At 40.5% G+C, this 19659-nt stretch overlaps 1 protein-coding gene across 1 annotated transcript; it reads left to right on the forward strand.

Annotated features, from left to right (window-relative positions):
• Positions 1-6776: 6776 nt before the first annotated feature.
• LOC308403930 (uncharacterized protein) lies at positions 6777-12149 on the forward strand (the record flags this gene model as incomplete). The annotated part of the gene is made up of 6 exons (XM_080893720.1): positions 6777-8272; positions 8915-9173; positions 10921-10992; positions 11141-11270; positions 11859-11974; positions 12088-12149. Exons 1-6 carry the CDS (start codon positions 8246-8248, stop codon positions 12147-12149), a joined length of 666 nt encoding a protein of 221 aa, XP_080749846.1. The 5' UTR covers positions 6777-8245.
• Positions 12150-19659: the final 7510 nt, after the last annotated feature.

Below are 19659 nucleotides of genomic sequence, written 5' to 3' on the forward strand. Positions count from 1 at the left end.
ATTTTTAATGTGCGCATTTAACATGTCACTAGTCAAACATATATGTTTAGTTCTATGTTGCGTGAACAGAATATTTTTTTATATACTACATATAATGAAAATGTTTTTGATACATTTATCACACTGTTTATGTGATTAGACATTGTGATGTTTGCTTCAAGAAATTTTCTCCAGCTGGAACTCTTTAAATTTTAGTTGAATACCCCTGAAATACACCATTAAAGAATTAATAAATTAATAATTATTTAATGAAACAGATAATGAATTCATTAAATGTGATTATAAATTAAAATTTGAAATGATAAATTTTTAAAAAAGATTTTCAATGAAATTAATTGTTATTTAATTATTTATTTATGTAATTAATTTATTAATACCTGTGACTGCTGTCACCAGCAGTTATGCAGTTTAAGATAATTTCATGGTTTTAAGTTGCAATAAATAAGTTAAGATACTTTATTTTTAATAAATCAGATTGTAATGTATACATTGTTGGTTTTAAAAACTCACATTTACAGTTTTTTCTGATTGCTTAAGCACATGTTATGTAACTATTGGCTAATTTAGCAAAACTCTACACACAAATAAAACAACCTGTCACCCAATTATCCAAACATTTTAGTTCTCTTGCAAAAGCAAACACAGCTAGATTAACTCTTCACACCTTCGTAAAAATGGTGTTTCCGTATCAAACAGTACACACAAGCCATCATCTACTAAGCACACAATGCGCCAACTGCACACTGATGGTATGAATACAAAACACATCTGGCGTTTGCCTTCCCTGTGCACAAGGTAGGCTATGTCAGTTTGAGCTCATACTTCTGTCATAGATCCATAAGCATGGAGGGATCCAAACTTCAAGTACTGGTGTTTAGTCAAACACATCAAAACAAACACAAGTGTTTATTTCCAAGTATAGGATTATTTGCAATCGCCATAATGACTATATGGGTTACGTGGTCTGCAGTGAACATGCTTCCTCTGCCCCCTCCTCGTCTTCCTCTTGCTCCTCCTTGTCCTTGTCGTCCTCTTCATCCTACTTCTTCACCTCCACGTCCTCTTCCTCGGCCTCCTCTACTTCTCACTCTTTCTGCTCCCACCATTGTACTCCGCACACACAGCTTACCTGTATTATAGTGCTTAGGCTGATTGCAAAGTGAACGAATTATCTAAGAAAGTTTTCACATGTGAAAGTGTGCCAGACAGTTGGCAAATTAGTGTTAATGATAGCCATACATGTGTATACTTTTGCTAGGAGTGTGTTGGAAATTTGGAAATTGAGTGTTGTGCAGTGAATTGTGCCTACAGTCTTGCAAAGTGTGTGTTACAAAATTGCAAACTGAGTGCAAAGCAGTTTTTGTGCTTTTAGTTTTGCACACTCAGTGAGTGGTTTTGCTATAAGTCTGACTAGTTTTAGAAATTGTGCTACAGGATTCACAGTTAGTGTTTAGGCATTCGGTAAAAACTGTAAAGGTTTTACAGAATGTTTCCAGGGTGGAACCAATGTTCAGTCTGTTGTTTGGGTTGACAGTATTTTCAGTTACACGCCACACTCGGTAGAGGGCAGCATGCTTTCCTTTCTTAGTTGGTGCCTGGTACAGATTTGGAGACACATGCAACGAAGTTTTCCACCTGTGGGTAAAGAGTGTGCACTGCAAGATGTGTTTTCATTAAGAACAACTTACTGTGAAAATTGATTATTTTATGTTGTTTATACAGTTCTCACGGCATCGTTGGTAGCACCTGTGTCCAATAAATGCCAGTAAAAATCAAAAACACATTGTGTTTGTTTTTCAACTTAGCGGGAGCTACAAAACCTATTTGAATTAATTAACAACACATTTAATTCATTATTTAAATTATGTATTTATTTAAGTCATTTTGGCACTACTTTGACACGCTGTGAAATAGAGCTACAGATCAAAAATAACTTATGTGGTGTGCACTACATATACCATGGCAGCAGTGGCAAGACCGAGCAAACAGTATAAGCAAGACTGTAGACTGACAGAACAGGTAGTGAGAGACTATCGGATGGCCCTGATGAGGGCTTTTTAAGGGAACTAGCTAAGCCTCTCGGTGTGGCTGGTTAGGTGAGGCTGGCTGCAGTAATCGCTGCCAGTCTGCCGTAGCCATACGAGAGGTGAGTTGTATTGTTCCGCACACGATATAGCTAAGTAGTACAGCCACGTAAAACATGTTTGATTAGCTGACGAGCACCGAGTCTAATAAGTGCTTAGTGGACACATGTCCAACATCAGTTTTATGTACTTTTCATTTGTTTGTTATTGTGTAAAACTGTATGCTAAAGCGGAATGCTAACGAGATGTTCTGCCGTAGTGTGCTGTGCGGAGTGGTGTGTGGCGAGCCTGTGCACTGATAATACACCATTGTTTCCATTCAGCCAATAAAGTGGCAACGATCGATAAGAGACTCCTTGTCTTTTTAAAAAACACAACACAACGCAGAGTCGAGGAGTCTGTTTGGGCCGAACTGTTGCAGCGGGATGAAGCAGAAACCGGTTACACCAGTTATCCGGCACAACTGGTTGGGAAAGAAAAAGGAAAGAATAATACACGGAAAATAGTCTTCTAAGAAGTTTTGGCACCAAACTGGAAGCGCAATTGAAGCCAAAAAATGTTGGCAGCACACCTTACTTTGTGAAGCATGAATGCTGACAATGTGTTATTCATGTTCCAAATGATACAACTCAACACCAAAATATTAGCATTTCACAATGTAACTTAAACATCTCATTCGAGATGACTGTCTGATTGTTTCATTATAGTGATTTAATTATCAATTGATACAACTGCTCAATTACATAATGAAAAAGACCAAAGTCTGAAAAATATTTAATATGCAACTTACAAATAGATTACACAAACATGATACGCTTTCTTGGTCCCCTTCCTGGTCTACACGCATGGTTACTCAGTGAGGGCAAAAGGTAAAAGTGAAAAAGTGTCTCTGTGCTCCCACTAAATAATGTCCACAGTTTACACCAGAGCAAGATATAGGGAAGCACCTCAACACAGTTCACACATTATTCCTCAATGGCTGAAGGGAAACCCGCAGCCGAGGTCCGGTAAAGACACGCTGTGAAATGGAGCTACAGATCAAAAATAACTTATGTGGTGTCTACAAACATCCTGAGTGAAAAAAGATCAGTGCATCATGGAAAGCCCCCACTGAATCATAACTAAGGAAGGATTCACGGTCACCTGATCTAGCCCAGTGCCCATAGCCACTAAATGTTCTGTCAAAAAGAAAGGTTTTACACCTAATCTTAAAAGTAGAGAGTCTGAGTCCCAAATCTAAACTAGGAGCTGGTTTCACAGAACCTGTGCCTGAGTGCTGAAGGCTCTGCCTCCCATTGTACTACTATCCTAGGAACCACAAGTAAACCAGCAGTCTGACAGCAAAGTGCTCTACTGGGATCTTACAGTGCTATGAGGTTACTGAGATAAGATGGGGCCTGATTATCCAAGATCTTGTATGTATGCATGAGGAGAAGAACTTTGAATTTGATTCTGGATTTAAAAGGAAGCCAACAAAGAGAATCCAGCATGGGAGAAATAATATTAGAGATCTGGAAGAAAACAGTTCTACACATTTGTTTAATATACAGATTGACGGACATATCCTGGTCAAAACTGACTCCAAGATTCCTCACAGTGTTACTAGAGACCAAAATAATCCCATCAAGAATAAACATCAGGTTATAAACCACATGGCTAAGTACAATAGATAGTTGTATCTGAATTTAGAAGCAGGAAATTAGAGGTCATACAGGTTTTTACGTCTTTAAGAGATTCCTGCAGTTTAATGAGTCATTGTGTGTTATTTGGTTCATGGATAGATAAGTTAAATGACACTTTGTGTGGAGAAACAATGCGATGAGAACAAATGAGAAGAAGCAGACACTTTAGTAATCAAAACATCACCCCTGCATTATCAGAACAGTTTGAACTTTTGCTCTATTTCAGATAAAGTGTACTAAATCTGAATCACTGATTTGTGTCATGTCAGAAAGAATGAAGTAGTGCTGGCACAGCCTTCCAACATCTCTCTAGCTCTCACTTATATGTTAAAGCTAGTTACCAGCTACGAGCAAAACTTGGAACCCAAAGCATTAGCAATAGGTCTCCTTACTGTCACAGGGCTGGGTCTGTGACCCAATGTTTTTTGTATCTTTTTTCCTCTTTTGTCATTTTTAGGAGATAATGTTGATTTAGGATTATTGATTTGTTTACCTTGGGTTTATACAGTTCTCACGGCATCGTTGGTAGCACCTGTGTCCAATAAATGCCAGTAAAAATCAAAAACACATTGTGTCTGTTTTTCAACTTGGAAGGAGCTACAAAACCTATTTGAATTAATTAACAACACATTTAATTCATTATTTAAATTATGTATTTATTTAAGTCATTTTGGCACTTTGTGCATTCCATATTCCATGGCAGCAGTGGCAAGACCGAGCAAACAGTATAAGCAAGACTGTAGACTGACAGAACAGGTAGTGAGAGACTATCTGATGGCTCTGATGAGGGCTTAAAAAGCAGAGGCAAAGGGAAACTAGCTAAGGAGGAAGAACTGAGACTAAAAGATCAGACTAAAGGCATGCCAGTTATCCAGCACAAATGGTTGGGAAAGAAAAAGGAAAGAAGAATACACTGAAAATAGTCTTACAAGAGGTTTCAGCACCAAACCTGAAAAACAAATGAATGCACACAAATTAGGTCGGGAGGAAAGACTGAGACTGAAAAAAACAAACTCAGGGCGGACCAGTTATCTGCCACAACTGGTTCGGGTAGAACAAGGAAATAGAAGAGTCTTCTAAGAAGTTTCAGCACCAAACCAGAAAAAGGATCAAACCCACACAATGTACTTTCTGTCGGCAGCACACCTTACTCTTTGAAGTATTCATGAAGTATTTATGTTCCAAATGATACAGCTTAGCATCAAATTATTACCATTTCTCAACCTAACTTACACATGCATTTGAGATGACTGTTTGATTGTTTCATTACAGTCTTCACACAAACTTCATTATCTGCCCATTTACTCACCTGCTTCTTGCTGCTCTGTCCTCCCCTTCTTCTTTGCACTGACGGTCATGCACAAACACATTTAACTTCAAGATTACATAGTAATATAATCTGATCAGATTATGATGATAATATACGATATAATATATGAGCAGGTTGGGCATTCATATTTGCTATCAGTATAGCAAACTGCTTAGTTATGTGAAATCATCATAGATGAATATGGGGAAAACAGAAGCTATACTCCCTTTACAATTTTAGTCGTAGAAAAGAGTTTTCTACAGCCATTGCTCTGTCCCTTTCTCTCCCTCTCTTTCCTCTTCTGTCAGTCTTTGTGCTGTCTCCCAAAAGTTAAATGTAACACTGAAACTGAATTTAAACCCATGTAAATTTACACCAATATTCAGACTGAATACAGGCTGCTACTGAACAGAGATAAGTAACACCCTTTGACTCGCTATAACCTGGACCTGGAGCTGTACTGTAAACAAGAAATGAAGCCCAGAATAGGAATAGAAATCTTTTACAAGTAAAATAATAAAGCACATCAGCTCCTTTACTGGTAACTCGCGATACACAAGCAGACTAGTGACTCAGAAAGCTGAAATTAGCTAATAATCTTTAGCGACATAGGCAACCTTAGCTAATGTTGTCGATGTGATGAGAACAAATGAGAAAAAGCAGAAACTTTAGTAATCAAAACATCACCCCTGCATTATCAGAACAGTTTGAACTTTTGCTCTATTTCAGATAAAGTGTACTAAATCTGAATCACTGATTTGTGTCATGTCAGAAAGAATGAAGTAGTGCTGGCACAGCCTCCCAACATCTCTCTAGCTCTCACTTATATGTTAAAGCTAGTTACCAGCTACGAGCAAAACTTGGAACCCAAAGCATTAGCAAGAGGTCTCCTTACTGTCACAGGGCTGGGTCTCTGACCCAATGTTTTTTGTATCTTTTTTCCTCTTTTGTCATTTTTAGGAGATAATGTTGATTTAGGATTATTGATTTGTTTACCTTGGGTTTATACAGTTCTCACGGCATCGTTGGTAGCACCTGTGTCCAATAAATGCCAGTAAAAATCAAAAACACATTGTGTCTGTTTTTCAACTTGGAAGGAGTTACAATACCTATTTGAATTAATTAACAACACATTTAATTCATTATTTAAATTATGTATTTATTTAAGTCATTTTGGCACTTTGTGCATTCCATATTCCATGGCAGCAGTGGCAAGACCGAGCAAACAGTATAAGCAAGACTGTAGACTGACAGAACAGGTAGTGAGAGACTATCTGATGGCTCTGATGAGGGCTTAAAAAGCAGAGGCAAAGGGAAACTAGCTAAGGAGGAAGAACTGAGACTAAAAGATCAGACTAAAGGCATGCCAGTTATCTGGCACAAATGGTTGGGAAAGAAAAAGGAAAGAAGAATACACTGAAAATAGTCTTACAAGAGGTTTCAGCACCAAACCTGAAAAACAAATGAATGCACACAAATTAGGTCGGGAGGAAAGACTGAGACTGAAAAAAACAAACTCAGGGCGGACCAGTTATCTGCCACAACTGGTTTGGGTAGAACAAGGAAATAGAAGAGTCTTCTAAGAAGTTTCAGCACCAAACCAGAAAAAGGATCAAACCCACACAATGTACTTTCTGTCGGCAGCACACCTTACTCTTTTTTTTTTTTTTTTTTTTTTTTTTTTTAAATGACATCAGAAACAGCAGTATGCGACATTACGTGATGGCAGAGCTTCAGTTCATCCTTTGTCATTTTTTTTTTTTTTTTTTTTTTTTTTAATAAATAGGACAGGGGGAATGAATGAGAGAAAGAGGGGGAGAGAAAGAAAGAAAACCAAAGGGGAGAAGAGACGGTGAGAAGGGGGGGGAAGAGAGAGAGAAAAAAAAAAAAAGAACTCCTGGGTCACCTGTATGGAGAAAAAAACAAACAAACAAACAAACAAAAAAAACAAACAGAGGAGACAGCAAACAACAAAGAGCAACATAATAATAGAGAAAACAAAGCACCATCACAATAAACTAGCTAGTCATAGCTATCAATATTTACTAAATAATAAACGATATTGTGCAGCACGCAAGATAGACAGCGCACAGTGTGCTTTGAGGCAGCAGCCAAGAAAGCTTTAGTCCGCGTCTGTGAATACCCATGTGTGCATACCTGTGTGGATCAGCATGCTTGCATTCCAGAGGTTTCTCCATGTAATGATCTGCTAGGGAGTGTGGGGGGGCCACAGCCCCGTCCTCCAGGGTGTGAAGCGGGTATGGAGGAGATCAAAACTCCAGACATCCAGAGGCCCCCAGAACACAAGAGACCATGGAAGACCAACAGAGGGGCAGCCGCGCCACTGTCCCAGTAAGAGCTGAGGAGAGTCCCAGATGAGGGCTCGCCCAGCAGCCGCGGAGCAGAAGTCAGGGGGAGTTGCAGTGACGCGCCCGTGAGCTCCGCCGGCCCCCAGCTGTGCCTGAGTGACCGAGCCCCAGGCCGAGAGGCCGGGGGCACCCCACCTCCAAAGGGGCCCGAGCGAGCCCCAGGCCCCAGGCCCCAACAAGCGGCCGCCAAGGAGTGAGCCGGTGTGTACCCGGACGCCCACCCCCAGACACAAAGAACCACCAACACACCGACACCTGAGGGAGTCCGCCACCGGCAGGGGAAGTGGTGGTGGGTGGAGATAGGCCTCCAAACCTTGGAGGGCCTGAGGTGTCCCCAGAGAGGTGGCGTCTGATACCCAACCTGACATATAGACACAGACATACAGGCACACACAGACACAAACATCCATTCCCACCCTCATACTCTCATATGCACTCACTCCACACTCAACCAACGTGGAGACAGACATAAAGAGACGCTGTACACACAATCACACTCCCCAAGCGTACTCTACAAACCGGGTCTAGGTACCCTTGCCCCTGGAGGGGGGAATTGCACCCAGACCCAGGTGGTGTTACCCTTTTCCCTGCGGTGGGGAGAGGCAGACCACCCCGACTCCGCAGCAGCAGGGAGGCCCCACACCCCAGACCGCAGTCGGACGGCCAACTCCTCCTACTAGCCCTCCCGCTCCAGCAGGCCGCAGAGAATGGGGGTGGGAGAAGACTCCAAACCTCCCTCCACCCGCTCATTGTAGTGTTGATGCATGTGTGTTCTAAGGTGCAATTAAAACCCAGGAGGGCATGGAGCTACCTGCCAAGGAGCAGCAGGTAAGCGCATAGTCCCTCCTGCTAGCCCTCAATGACTAAGTGTATTTAAAATTGAGAGGTGGGCAACGACGTCAGGGGTGAGGTATACACCCTGATGGTGATTTGGACTCCGTGATTGTGCCCACCCCCAAGATCCTATATGTATGTGTAATGAGAGTGTGAATAATGTGAATGTCTAAGTTGTGGGATAAAATTGAGGCAGAGGCAGCCAGAAGGGGACGGGGGGGGGGGGGGGGGGGGGGGGGGGGGGGTAGCCTCCTCTGCACCCTGGTGACATACCCCCACTCCAAGGCCCTGCATGTGTGGGTGGTTGTGGAGGAGCGGGAAGAGGGAGGCAGCTGGAGATGGGGAGGGAAGGAAGGGAGGGGCAGGTAACCCCTCCCTGGGGCCAGCTCCCCCGCTGACCCCAGTAGGCACTCCCACCCTCCGCGACCCGCCAGGGAAGGGGGGCCCAGGCCCATCAGACCGGGGCCCAGTGCAGTAGCGCCCCCCGGCTCCACAGAGCCCTGGACAGTCCACCCAACCCCACCACAGAGAAAACTGCACCCACCCCACCATCCACACATCTTCCAGACTACATAAGACGGTAAACGCCCAGGCTGAGATCTTCCTCCACCTCTCCTGTATCTCCCCCTCCTGCAGAGAGTTCCTGAAGAGAAGAAAGCTCCTGCAAGATGTGACCATCCCCCCCACCAGTTGAAGAGCCCCCCAGGCGGCTCGACGCACCGGCGGCACCCTGCTCCAGGGCCGGGCCCCCATGCACCCACCCGCCCACAACCCCGGCAACACACCAACCAGGACCCAAGCCCCCGAGGCCCGGCCCGGGCCCCAGCCCAGAGACGGAGCGCCCCCAGAACCTCACGCCCATCCCGGACCCACCCAGGGGCAGCCAGGTTGCCAGGTCAGTGACCCACGTCCGTCAGCACAGACCCTCCCCTAGCCCCGCTGCACGCAGCCGCGAGGAAACAGTCACCTGAGAGCCAACAGAGCCCCCAACCGGACGTGACCGCTACCCCGGGTTGAGCCCCCCCTTACTCTTTGAAGTATTCATGAAGTATTCATGTTCCAAATGATACAGCTTAGCATCAAATTATTACCATTTCTCAACCTAACTTACACATGCATTTGAGATGACTGTTTGATTGTTTCATTACAGTCTTCTAACTGTCAAGGAATAAAAGTGCTCAATTATGTAAAGAAAAACAAAGACTGAAGTCTGACAAATAAGGTACGTGTAAATTCAAACAGAGATCCTGGAAACACGATTAACTTTCTAGGTCACCCTCCTGGCCTACTTGCATGGCTACTCAGCAAGAAGGCAAAAGTGAAAAATTCTCTGTGCTCCTATTAAACAGTGTAAAACAATTTCCACATTTTTTACACAGGACCAAGATAAAGGCAAGCAATACACAGGATACACAATTCATTAAATTACAATTTAATATAAGGTTATACTTTATAAAGGATTTGCAGACACAAGCACGCAGGATTTTCTCACTGTGAAAATCCTTAATAAAAATTGCACATTACATTTTTAAATTAGCATTATTTTTTGTCCTTTTATAGTGAGAGGGGAACACATACAGCAAATTCAAACCTGCAATTAAACAATTAATTGCAGAAAAAATTGCCAGATGTAGCAAATGTTATATGAATTAAAAGTCCTCCTATGCAATTTAATATACATGGTCACCTTTTGTCATTCGATAACATCCATGGTTAGTCAACACAGATTTAAGCTTCTCTTTTTTTTGATTGCACAAGTAAAGGGCTTGGTTATTTTTGTGTATCATCATTGGTTGTTTCTGTATAATGCTATGTGTGGCGCAGAGGTATAAAAGTTCCTAATCTGTAGTTCAGCTTCAACTTGAGGAGGAGGAACTGTTCAACTGAAAAGTTACAACCTCCACGGCTGCATTCTTACACATTTATTGAAAACAGAACTTGAAAAAGGTAAGAATATCTTTAAATATCATTGATAATAAATAAAAGCAGTTTACCTTTGATCTACTAACATACTAAAGCGATTTCCATGTCTCCTTTTTTTTCAAAGGCACAGTAACCTTTAATATTTAAATGTATCCAGTCTAAGATTTCAGATTTCTAACATGCAGTCTTTATATTAGAAATAAAAGGCAGCACCCAAAGCGGTCAAAATTAAAATAGTTTACTTGAATTAAAATGTTTCTTTTACTGCTCTGTGCGGTTCTGTTACATTTTTCATGTTTTTTACAGATTTTTGTCACCATTTTATCATCTGCTAACGTCTCTGGTTAGAGTAGGCTACACTCACAGGGATAACATGACACATGAAATCCTGGGCATTCAGAGTCTGAAGCAGAAAGCCTGACTTAACAGGGAAAGTTGATGGCCACTAATGAGATACTCTTTATCTCCAACTTAGACTTTAGGGTTTATCAAGCAAGAAAAGCTTAACTTTGTTGAACTTCCTTAATATTGCACACCTCACTTTTAGATGACTTGATAAACTCACGTACCAAATAAAAATAATAATAAAACATGAAGAGGTTTTATTCCATTATAAATGCTGTATTTTGGGATGGTGATACTCAGTGTTCAGGAACTGCTTTCCACAACGTATGTTTGTGTTCATGTTTGCATATCAAAATTTTATGTTTGCCCTGCAGTTGAAATGAAGAAGCCTGCTCTCCTCTCTGCAGCCCTGCTGCTGCTGTTTTTTGTTGGGACATCAGCTCAGGGTAACCTTTAGTGTTTTTTTCCTGTGTTGCTAAATAAAAAACAAAAAGAAATGCCAAAAAATCCTTGAAAAGTCACATAGATTAATCGCCTTTATTGTTTTTCTGCTCATCTTCGGTAAACTAACTTCACCCTCCTTTGTTATTTAAGGTAACACTAACTTCAGAGTGCAAGTGAATGTGCCACCCACTAACATTAAGACCTACAACACTTTTACTGCTTATAGAGGCAGCCTCTTCGGTGGACTGACGAGACTGAGATACTCAAACCAAGGCTTCAAGTAAGACCATCACATCAACTATTTCCTTACTAGAAGAAGCCATACATTTACTTTTGTTCTCTTAATGTTTAATTAAAATTGAGACCCCGTATATCTGGGTGTGAATTTTTAATTCCAGATGACTAATTGTGCCCTGGAATGTTTGTTGACATCTTAAAAAAACAAATCTTCATACTTTTTTCTTACAGTAGACCACAGAAACCTGTATATGTACAGTACAGTCAAAAATCACATAACATCTTTAGCTTTAAGAAATGCCTTCCTTTCATTAATGTTTCACATGGCCCCATATGAGCAAGCACTTGGCGACAGTAGAAAGATAAACTCCCTTTTAACAGAGAAGAACTTCGCACTGAACCAGGCTCAGGGGGACCCATCTGCTGTGACCTGCTGGGTGTGAGGGGAGGGAGACAGGACAAAAGACGCACCGTGGAAAAGAGCCAGAGATTAATAATAACTAATAACTGAATGCAGAGTTCTGTGTAAAAACATAGAGAGTGAAACTATTTGCATTGTTAAAAAGGATTTCATAGTTATATTAAAAACTGTCCACTTCACTCTTTAAAAAGTCATTCCCTATGTTTCCAGCTTTCAGTACATACCACATGATGACTATGGACCATTCCTTCAGAGTGTAAATGGTTTGGCAGGAAATTCATCACACTACTGGCAACTGCTGAGTGGTAAAACCCCACTCAATGTTGGTGAGTGAACCAATCTCACAATGTGTAAGATAAGCTGAGGTCAGACATTTGATGCACACAATCTAACTTGTCGTATTATATAATATTCTCTGAACTTTTACATTTTTTTACAGGTATGGGATGCTACCTTCCAAAGGCAAATGAAGTCGTCACCCTGAAATACACGAAAATTTAAGACCATCTAAAGTCTTATTATGACTCATGGTCAACCAATACACTTTGATCTTTGGCAAGTTGAGGTGAATAATTGACTTGTGTCATTTTTTGGCTTGGGAGTCTTCTAATCATAAATCAGTAGCCTATCACTGGCTTAGATTCTTTTACTGGGTTTCTGTCAGACTTTATGAATTAAGATTACAGCGTTAATCTACAATTCTGCCACAGTGTAGTAATCTGGAGTAATAGAAAACTCCATTAGTCACAAGAGCAGTCAGTAAAACATATACAACAACTTGAACTGTTTTTTAATTTACTGCCTTTATGGCAACTTTTATTGTGTTTGAGAGCAATTAGTAGTTTCTCAACTTGCCCCTGACTGCCATAATTTTACATTCAAATTCCATATTTGATGCTTACAAGTGGTCTCAGTTTTACTGTAAAAGGATGGTGTGGTTATACAGTAGACTGCCCAGAGACTGCTGGCCAGCAAAAACAGCAGGGGGGGTCAGCTGCTGACTCCATGTCAAAATAGCTTCTTTATCCTGCAAATCAAGTTATCAACAGCTTGCGAGTCAAAAGGCTTCTGAGATTGACTGGGCTGCTGACCTCCCCTATTTTTGAGCTTTTGGGGGTTTATTAGAGTGGCAAAATAAGATCAAATTCATTGCTGAATAATTTTTGTATGAGTGCATTTTTATTGTTGAATAAAATGTTACTGATTATTAGTGTTATCTTCCTCAGGCATTAAATAAAGCATGTAACTTGTAGTCCAAGTAAAATGTTTCTAGCCTTGGTTTGTTTTATTTTTACACAGGCTTATTTAAAGTGTTGTTAGCATGTCCACCATTATGTATCCTAAAACAATGACAGCTCTAGACCAGGGGTGTCAAAAATCAGGCCAGAGGCCAGAAACGGCTGTGAGATTATCATACTATCTTATGCCACCTTATCCTTCTAATCAAATAATTGTTGAATCATTATACGGCTATAGGCCACATTATGCCTTGGATTAAAAATTATGAAATCATTACACTGTTTTATGATGCATTATACTGCTGAGTTATAAGAAATGCTGCTTGTGTAGAATCATGGCCTTCCTTTTCTGATTACAAAGAGAACAGAACATACTGTAGAGGTTTTCTGCCCCATCTCATCAGGCAGAGATAAAACAGGAAGCCAAAGCCGTCACTTAGGCGCCGTAAGAGAGAAAGAATGTGGATGTTTATGTTTTATGACTTTGGAGGGGGGCTGAAGCTATAAGAATGTGAGAAACAGTCAGACACTTCCAGATCTGGCGGACACCCTCCTGTCCACATCTCCCATCCGGATGTTTATGCTCAAAGTGTTGTATGGAATAATGAGAATCGTATGGAATGAAGAGATTGTTGATTGAGCATTTATACACCGAGTGCTGTTCTTCCTTCAGCCCAAAGATAAAAGAATTGGGAGATTTAACACGGCCCGTCAAAGACTCCATTCCGACCCTCTGGATGGCTCAGGAAAATGTGAAGGAGTGCATAGATTTTGAACTTCTAACTGTATTTTCATAAGTTTAAAGCTTTTCCTATTAATAAAGAGCCCGCCTCATTTATACTACAGCAAAGTAATTAATAGATAAACAATTAAATGACAGAAATTTCTCTACTATATAAATTCACAGGAGAAAGTATCTTTTAGATCTTTAGAAATATGGGATAGTCTGGATAATGAATTACTTTTTGTGTAATTTTAAACATTTATCATGTAAATTCACTTTGGATCAAAGTAGCTTGTAAGTGGCCCACGATGTAAAATGAGTTTTACATCCCTGGGTCAAACTGCAAAACTAACATTTAGTTTACAGTAAAAGTATTCTGACAACTAACAACAAAGCTAAGAAGCTACTAAAAACTGTTACATTTAGGAGAGAACTGTTATTAGCCAAAGTGTTTTATATATATTCTTGGGGCAGGTTAACAGTGTCCCTATAAAAAGGTAGCAGTGGCGTCTTTGGAAAGATCATCAGCAGCTGCACAAATGTCTTTGACCTCAGGTTAATTCATGGACTGCTCAGCATCTGAGAAATCACCCCCACAATCAAACAGCCCCATATGAACAAGCACTTTTCTACAATGGGATGGAAAAAACAGAACCGTGTTAAGGATGGGCCAGCCAACTCCCCTAACCACGAAGATCTTCTAGATGAGCGCAAACCCATTTCCTCTTCAGCTTACTCATTATTAGACCAAGTCCTTTTCCACTGCTTCCAAGCACTTTGCTCTCCATTGTGTGCCTTTCTCTTCTTTTGTATATATTCCTCTAGTTTGTATCTCTTCTGTTTGATATTTGTTTCTGATGTGTTTACTATTAACAAGACAATTGAAAAGTGAATAAGAATAGCATTTTTATTTTATGACAAAAAATTTAATGTATTCTACATGCTTTTGCATTATTGTGAAATATATTTAGATACCATTCAGAAACTGTTACTAGTTGTTTTTTACAATGTGAATTTTTGTATTAGTGTTCTCAAATATTGAACTTCTTTGGGTGGTGTGACGTTGGTGGGTGTTTTTTGTTTTGTTTTGTTTTGTTTTGTTACATTCTAGTCAATACTCAGACATTTATATGTTTACATATCAGATTACAGATCCTGATTTATTTCGATGGTCAGGAAAAAATTGTGAGAACTTCAGGCTTTCATCTTCAAGAGGTTGAGCTGAAGGTGGTGAGAAACATTTTGTTCTTTGTTATTTTAAATTAGTCTAGCTGGGGCTTGTCTTTTATGGAAGGCCATGAGGGACAAAATTAATTAATTATATATGTTATTAAATAATTTAAATGTTTCACTGCTTAATTAAAATTGTAATTAATTAATTAAATAAATAGTTCAATAATTAATTAGATGCATATTTGTTTTATTTAAATCATTTAATAATGTGTTTATTTTAAATTTTGTTTAATTAATAACACTTTTCATTAATTAATTAGTAGGGGTGGGACTCAATTTAAAAAAATAAAATGCTAATTTAAGTACATTTTTAAAATGGTAGTGTCTCTTATAATAATAATAATATTTTCAACATAAATTGCAGTTTTTCTTCTTAAAAAACTAAGGCAGAAACATGAAAGGTTATTTGACCAGCTTCACATTTAAACTCTGTTATGACCTGTAACAGATGTTTTGTCTTGTAAATAAAGTGTTTATACCTGATTACACACTACAGTTGCCATTAGGATTCAACAAACAACAATGATAATTGTGTTAGACTGTATTAAATAATTGTATTAGACTGCAGTGGGCAGTCTTTATCGCTGATGGTGGATTCTGCTCAGGGCCCTGTTACACAGGGCTTCCTCATCTGAATCATCTGAATCAGAGTCTGGAGACATTGAAGAGAGGAGGAGGCTCTTTGTCTTTGCTGGCTCCTTTGTGGTGGCATCTTTACACTGTTCCTGCAGTAACGTCAAGGCTGGTCCAAACCTCTTCTCCCTCTCCCCCTTGAGCCACTGATGGTTGAGTGTAGCTACATGTTGGAATAGGTAAAGGCAGTCTTAAATTTCACCATGTAGTCTGGGTCATCATTGGAGACCTCCATGGTGTGATGCAGGTGGCAGTAAGCAGGTAAAACCACTGAACATGAGACATATGTCTCACCTCCAAGAAGCTCAGTCACAAACCTGTAATAGACAGTTAAAGAAAAGAATTATTAATCTACACAATAACTGTCAACTATAGAGCTTTTAGAAGAAACAGTAACAATAAGTTAAAAATTGTTTTATTTACCTGAATGGCCTAAGGACAGTCGTCAGCTTTTGCCGGCTCTGATGGAGTAGAAACCAACAAAAAGTGGATAAATTACATTAAGGATTTGCTAATTTCACTAGACTTTGAGCTGTATGAGAGCAAATGGATACAACTAGTTTCATGCAGTGTTGGGTAAGTTACTTTAAATTAGTAACTTAGTTACATTACTAGTTACTTCTATCAAAAGTAACTCAGTTACTTCAAGTTACTCGTTACTTTCAAAGTAACTAGTTACTAGGGAAAGTAACTTTGGTTTTTACTCAGAATTCTCCTGTTAATGTGTTGCTTCCGTAACTGGATACCCAGCAAGATTGCCAGTCTTCTAGCTTGTTTACTTGCCACAAGTGCACTGTGCCACCTACCAATAGAAAGGAAAAAATAATGTGCATATTTCCACGAGAGAAATCCCACGCCTGGACCGTCGTTGACCGCCGCCATGATTCTAGCCTACGTCACAGCGTCACGTGCGCTTTTTACATCCAACATGAAAACTGCAGCCGTGGTCCTTTGATTGTACTCAGAAATTCTGCCTTCTGAATAGGAAGATGTAGGCAACACCAGACTGCAGATGAGCTACATACAGGGCTGGACTGGGACAAAAAAATCGGCCCAGGCATTTTGACTAGAGCCCGGCCCACCATTATAGGAAAAACCATAAAGCCTTTGAATGAAAACAAACGCTGTTGTGACAGTGATGTACACTGTCTTGATGGTATATATGCATCAATCTATCAATCGTTTGTTGAAAGATTCAGATAATTATTTTTTAAAAGCTAGACATTTTAAATGCAAATAAGAAAGGATTTCTTTGTGCCCCCCTCTCATTGTTAATGCCCTACCTGGCCCCCTGGCAAAACTTTGCTAGACCCGCCCCTGCACAGTTACCAGCTGTCAGCTACATAGAAAAGGATCCTGGTGTTATTTGTCTCTCAGAAACAGTTCATAACTTCCCTTCAACTCATTCATGTCACCTAAAGGTAAACCTGTTTCTCCATCACCTGTTCAGCTCTGATGATTCAGTAAGGACATCTCCTGGTTTCATCTTCTTGTTTCCCTCTCACCACGTATCCAAACCGACATCATGACCAGCAGCTTTACAGCTGTGGCTCCAGCAAACATCAGCTGATACTAGAAATTAATATTAAATAAATTCTAACAACAGCTGATCAAGCTTAAACGTGCTGCTGTTGTTTAACGCGACATCCGCTGGTTTCTACTTTCTGGCGCAAAGTGGGCGATAAACAAACAAGAGAGACAATCAGCTGATCATTGATCAGTTTCATGACTGAAGTAGAAACAGGAGAGGGAGGGGCCAAAAAGGGTGTAATTTGTGTGTGTGAGCACCCGTGTGTACACCTGTGAGCATGAGCGCGCTTGTATTTAAAAGGTTCCTTCATGTAATGATCTGCTAGAGGGTGTGGGGGGGCCACTGCCCCGTCCTCCAGGGCTTGAAGCAGGTATGGAGGAGATCAAAACTCCAGACATCCAGAGGCCCCTCAGAACACAAGAGACCAATGAAGCCCAACAGAGGGGCAGCCGCGCCACTATCCCAGAAAGAGCTGAGGAGAGTCCCAGATGAGGGCTCACTCAGCAGCTGCAGAGCAGAAGCCAGGGGAGCTTCCTGACATTCCTTTTCACCTTAATATGAAACGCGTAATATTTTCTCTAAATGCGGGACGATTCCGTTTTTTAGAGGACAGTTGGCAACTAACTAACTAACCTTATGAATAAAATAAAGTTCAGCATCAGTAACATCATAGCATCCACCCAGCTGTATAGAAACTCCGTCATGCTAGCTAGTACCCAGTATGAAAAAGCCATCATAACGAAAATAAACTCCACCTAAACTTGGTTTATATCTGACCCAGATAGACTGCAGGTCATAACTTCTTACCTGAAGTTCAGTTCACCTGACACTCGGAGCGGATGGGTCAGAGAAAAAGAAGTTAATTCGGCTTTGGTGTTGTGTGCATGCGCCGCGTGTGTGCAGAAACATTGGGTAGGATGTTTTTTGAGGTAGGATGGATTCCCAGAACACCCGGCCCCGCCTCGGGTCTCTCGTCTTGCCTCCCCTTTCTCTCATCCACCTGCTGGTCTCCACCACTTGCTAATGTTACTGAATCTGTGGAAGCTCCGCGATAGCCACCGCAAGAAGTAACAAATAATGACCCTATCTAAATCCCAGTAACGATTAATGCGTTCCTGATTTTGGCATAATAACTAGTTACCATGCTCGTTACCACAATAATAATGTAGTTACTGTAACGCGTTACTTAATAACGCGTTAGTCCCTACACTGGTCTCATGACATAGCAAAACAGAATGGCTTTGGAGATGCTATTGACAAAAAGAGAAGGAGTGTATTCAATTTTTGAGGGAACTTGTTGCGCATTCATTCCAAATAACACTGCCCCTGTATGCCCCTTGTACAATCCCATGTCTGAGAACTTTCACAGGTAATAGCTCCCCAAAAATTAAGCCAAAATTTCTCTATCGCCCCCTGGTGTCTGGCTGCAGTACAGGTCACAAACCCCACCTCCTCCATTGTTAGTCGATGGGTCTGGGGTCACACTAAAATAACCAAACCTGAAAAACAACTGAACCCACACAATGTAGGTCAGGAGGAAATAATGAGGCCATTTCTCAAAGTTTAAAATTTTACTGTTTCTGTGACACAAAATAAACTTTTACAATATTTTCAGGCAAGAATGTAGATTTGTAAACTTCAAACATCTGCTCAAGTTATCAATATATTACTATTCGCTAAGATAATCTGATATTTTCGGAGATGTCTGTTACCCCACAAGCTTGATAGTTCAAGGCTCACTATAGCTGGTGAGAACGCCTGACTCCCTGCACACTGTTTTCCAACCCGCCGCGGGCGCGTCCTTATTGTCTGATGTAAAAATGTGTTGTTCTCATTTTAACAGCTTACTCTGAATTAAATCCAACATTAAAAACATTTTAATCCAGGAGGAAGTTTTTCACTGGGAGCAGAAACAGCATGTTGGTACATGGAGATACTGAAATGATCTCTTCCAAACACCAGCTGTCTTTTGTAACTTTTGAGTGTCTGCTACTTTTTGACCAATCATGTTAGCATTCTGTTTAACCACACGCGATAAAAGTGTTTACTGCTTGGGTGCGGCAGCCTTTATCTCTCGGAGCCATGTGGAGAGGCCGAGGTCAACAGCACAACAGCATCCATAGTCTTTTAGGAGATAAAGTTTGTGTTTCAGTCATGTAGTGACTGCAGTTAACTGTGTGAAGCTTATTAGACACAATGAAACAGAACGTATGTAAAAGTAAATTTTGTCAAAGTGCTTAAAATACTTGTTTAAAAATTATCCTTTATCTTTAAAAAAAAATCAGCTTATTACATAACGTGTAATTTTAGATCATGTGTAATTTCCATTGCAAATATTAATCACAGTCAAATTAAAAGGGGGGTGGTAGTAAAAACTCTGGGGCTGACGTCGTCAAGTGCCATTTCAATTGTAAAATGATGGTGCTGTGATCTCCAGAAGTCCAGACTCCTGTGTGAACTTGCAAAAGCAAGGATCACCAAGAATGCGTACTTGAGTACTGAGAATGAAAAAACAGAATAATTTATCTGCCACAACTGTTTGGGGAAGAAACCGAAAAAGGAGTTAAACCCACACAATGTCGGTAATGGGGAAAATATGTTATGCAATGTTCCAACTAGTGTGATCTGTATGAGTCAAGTATACACTTTAGG

The sequence above is a fragment of the Rhamphochromis sp. 'chilingali' genome (genome assembly GCF_963969265.1).
Source record: "Rhamphochromis sp. 'chilingali' genome assembly, chromosome: 10".
In the NCBI taxonomy this organism is placed as follows: domain Eukaryota; kingdom Metazoa; phylum Chordata; class Actinopteri; order Cichliformes; family Cichlidae; genus Rhamphochromis; species Rhamphochromis sp. 'chilingali'.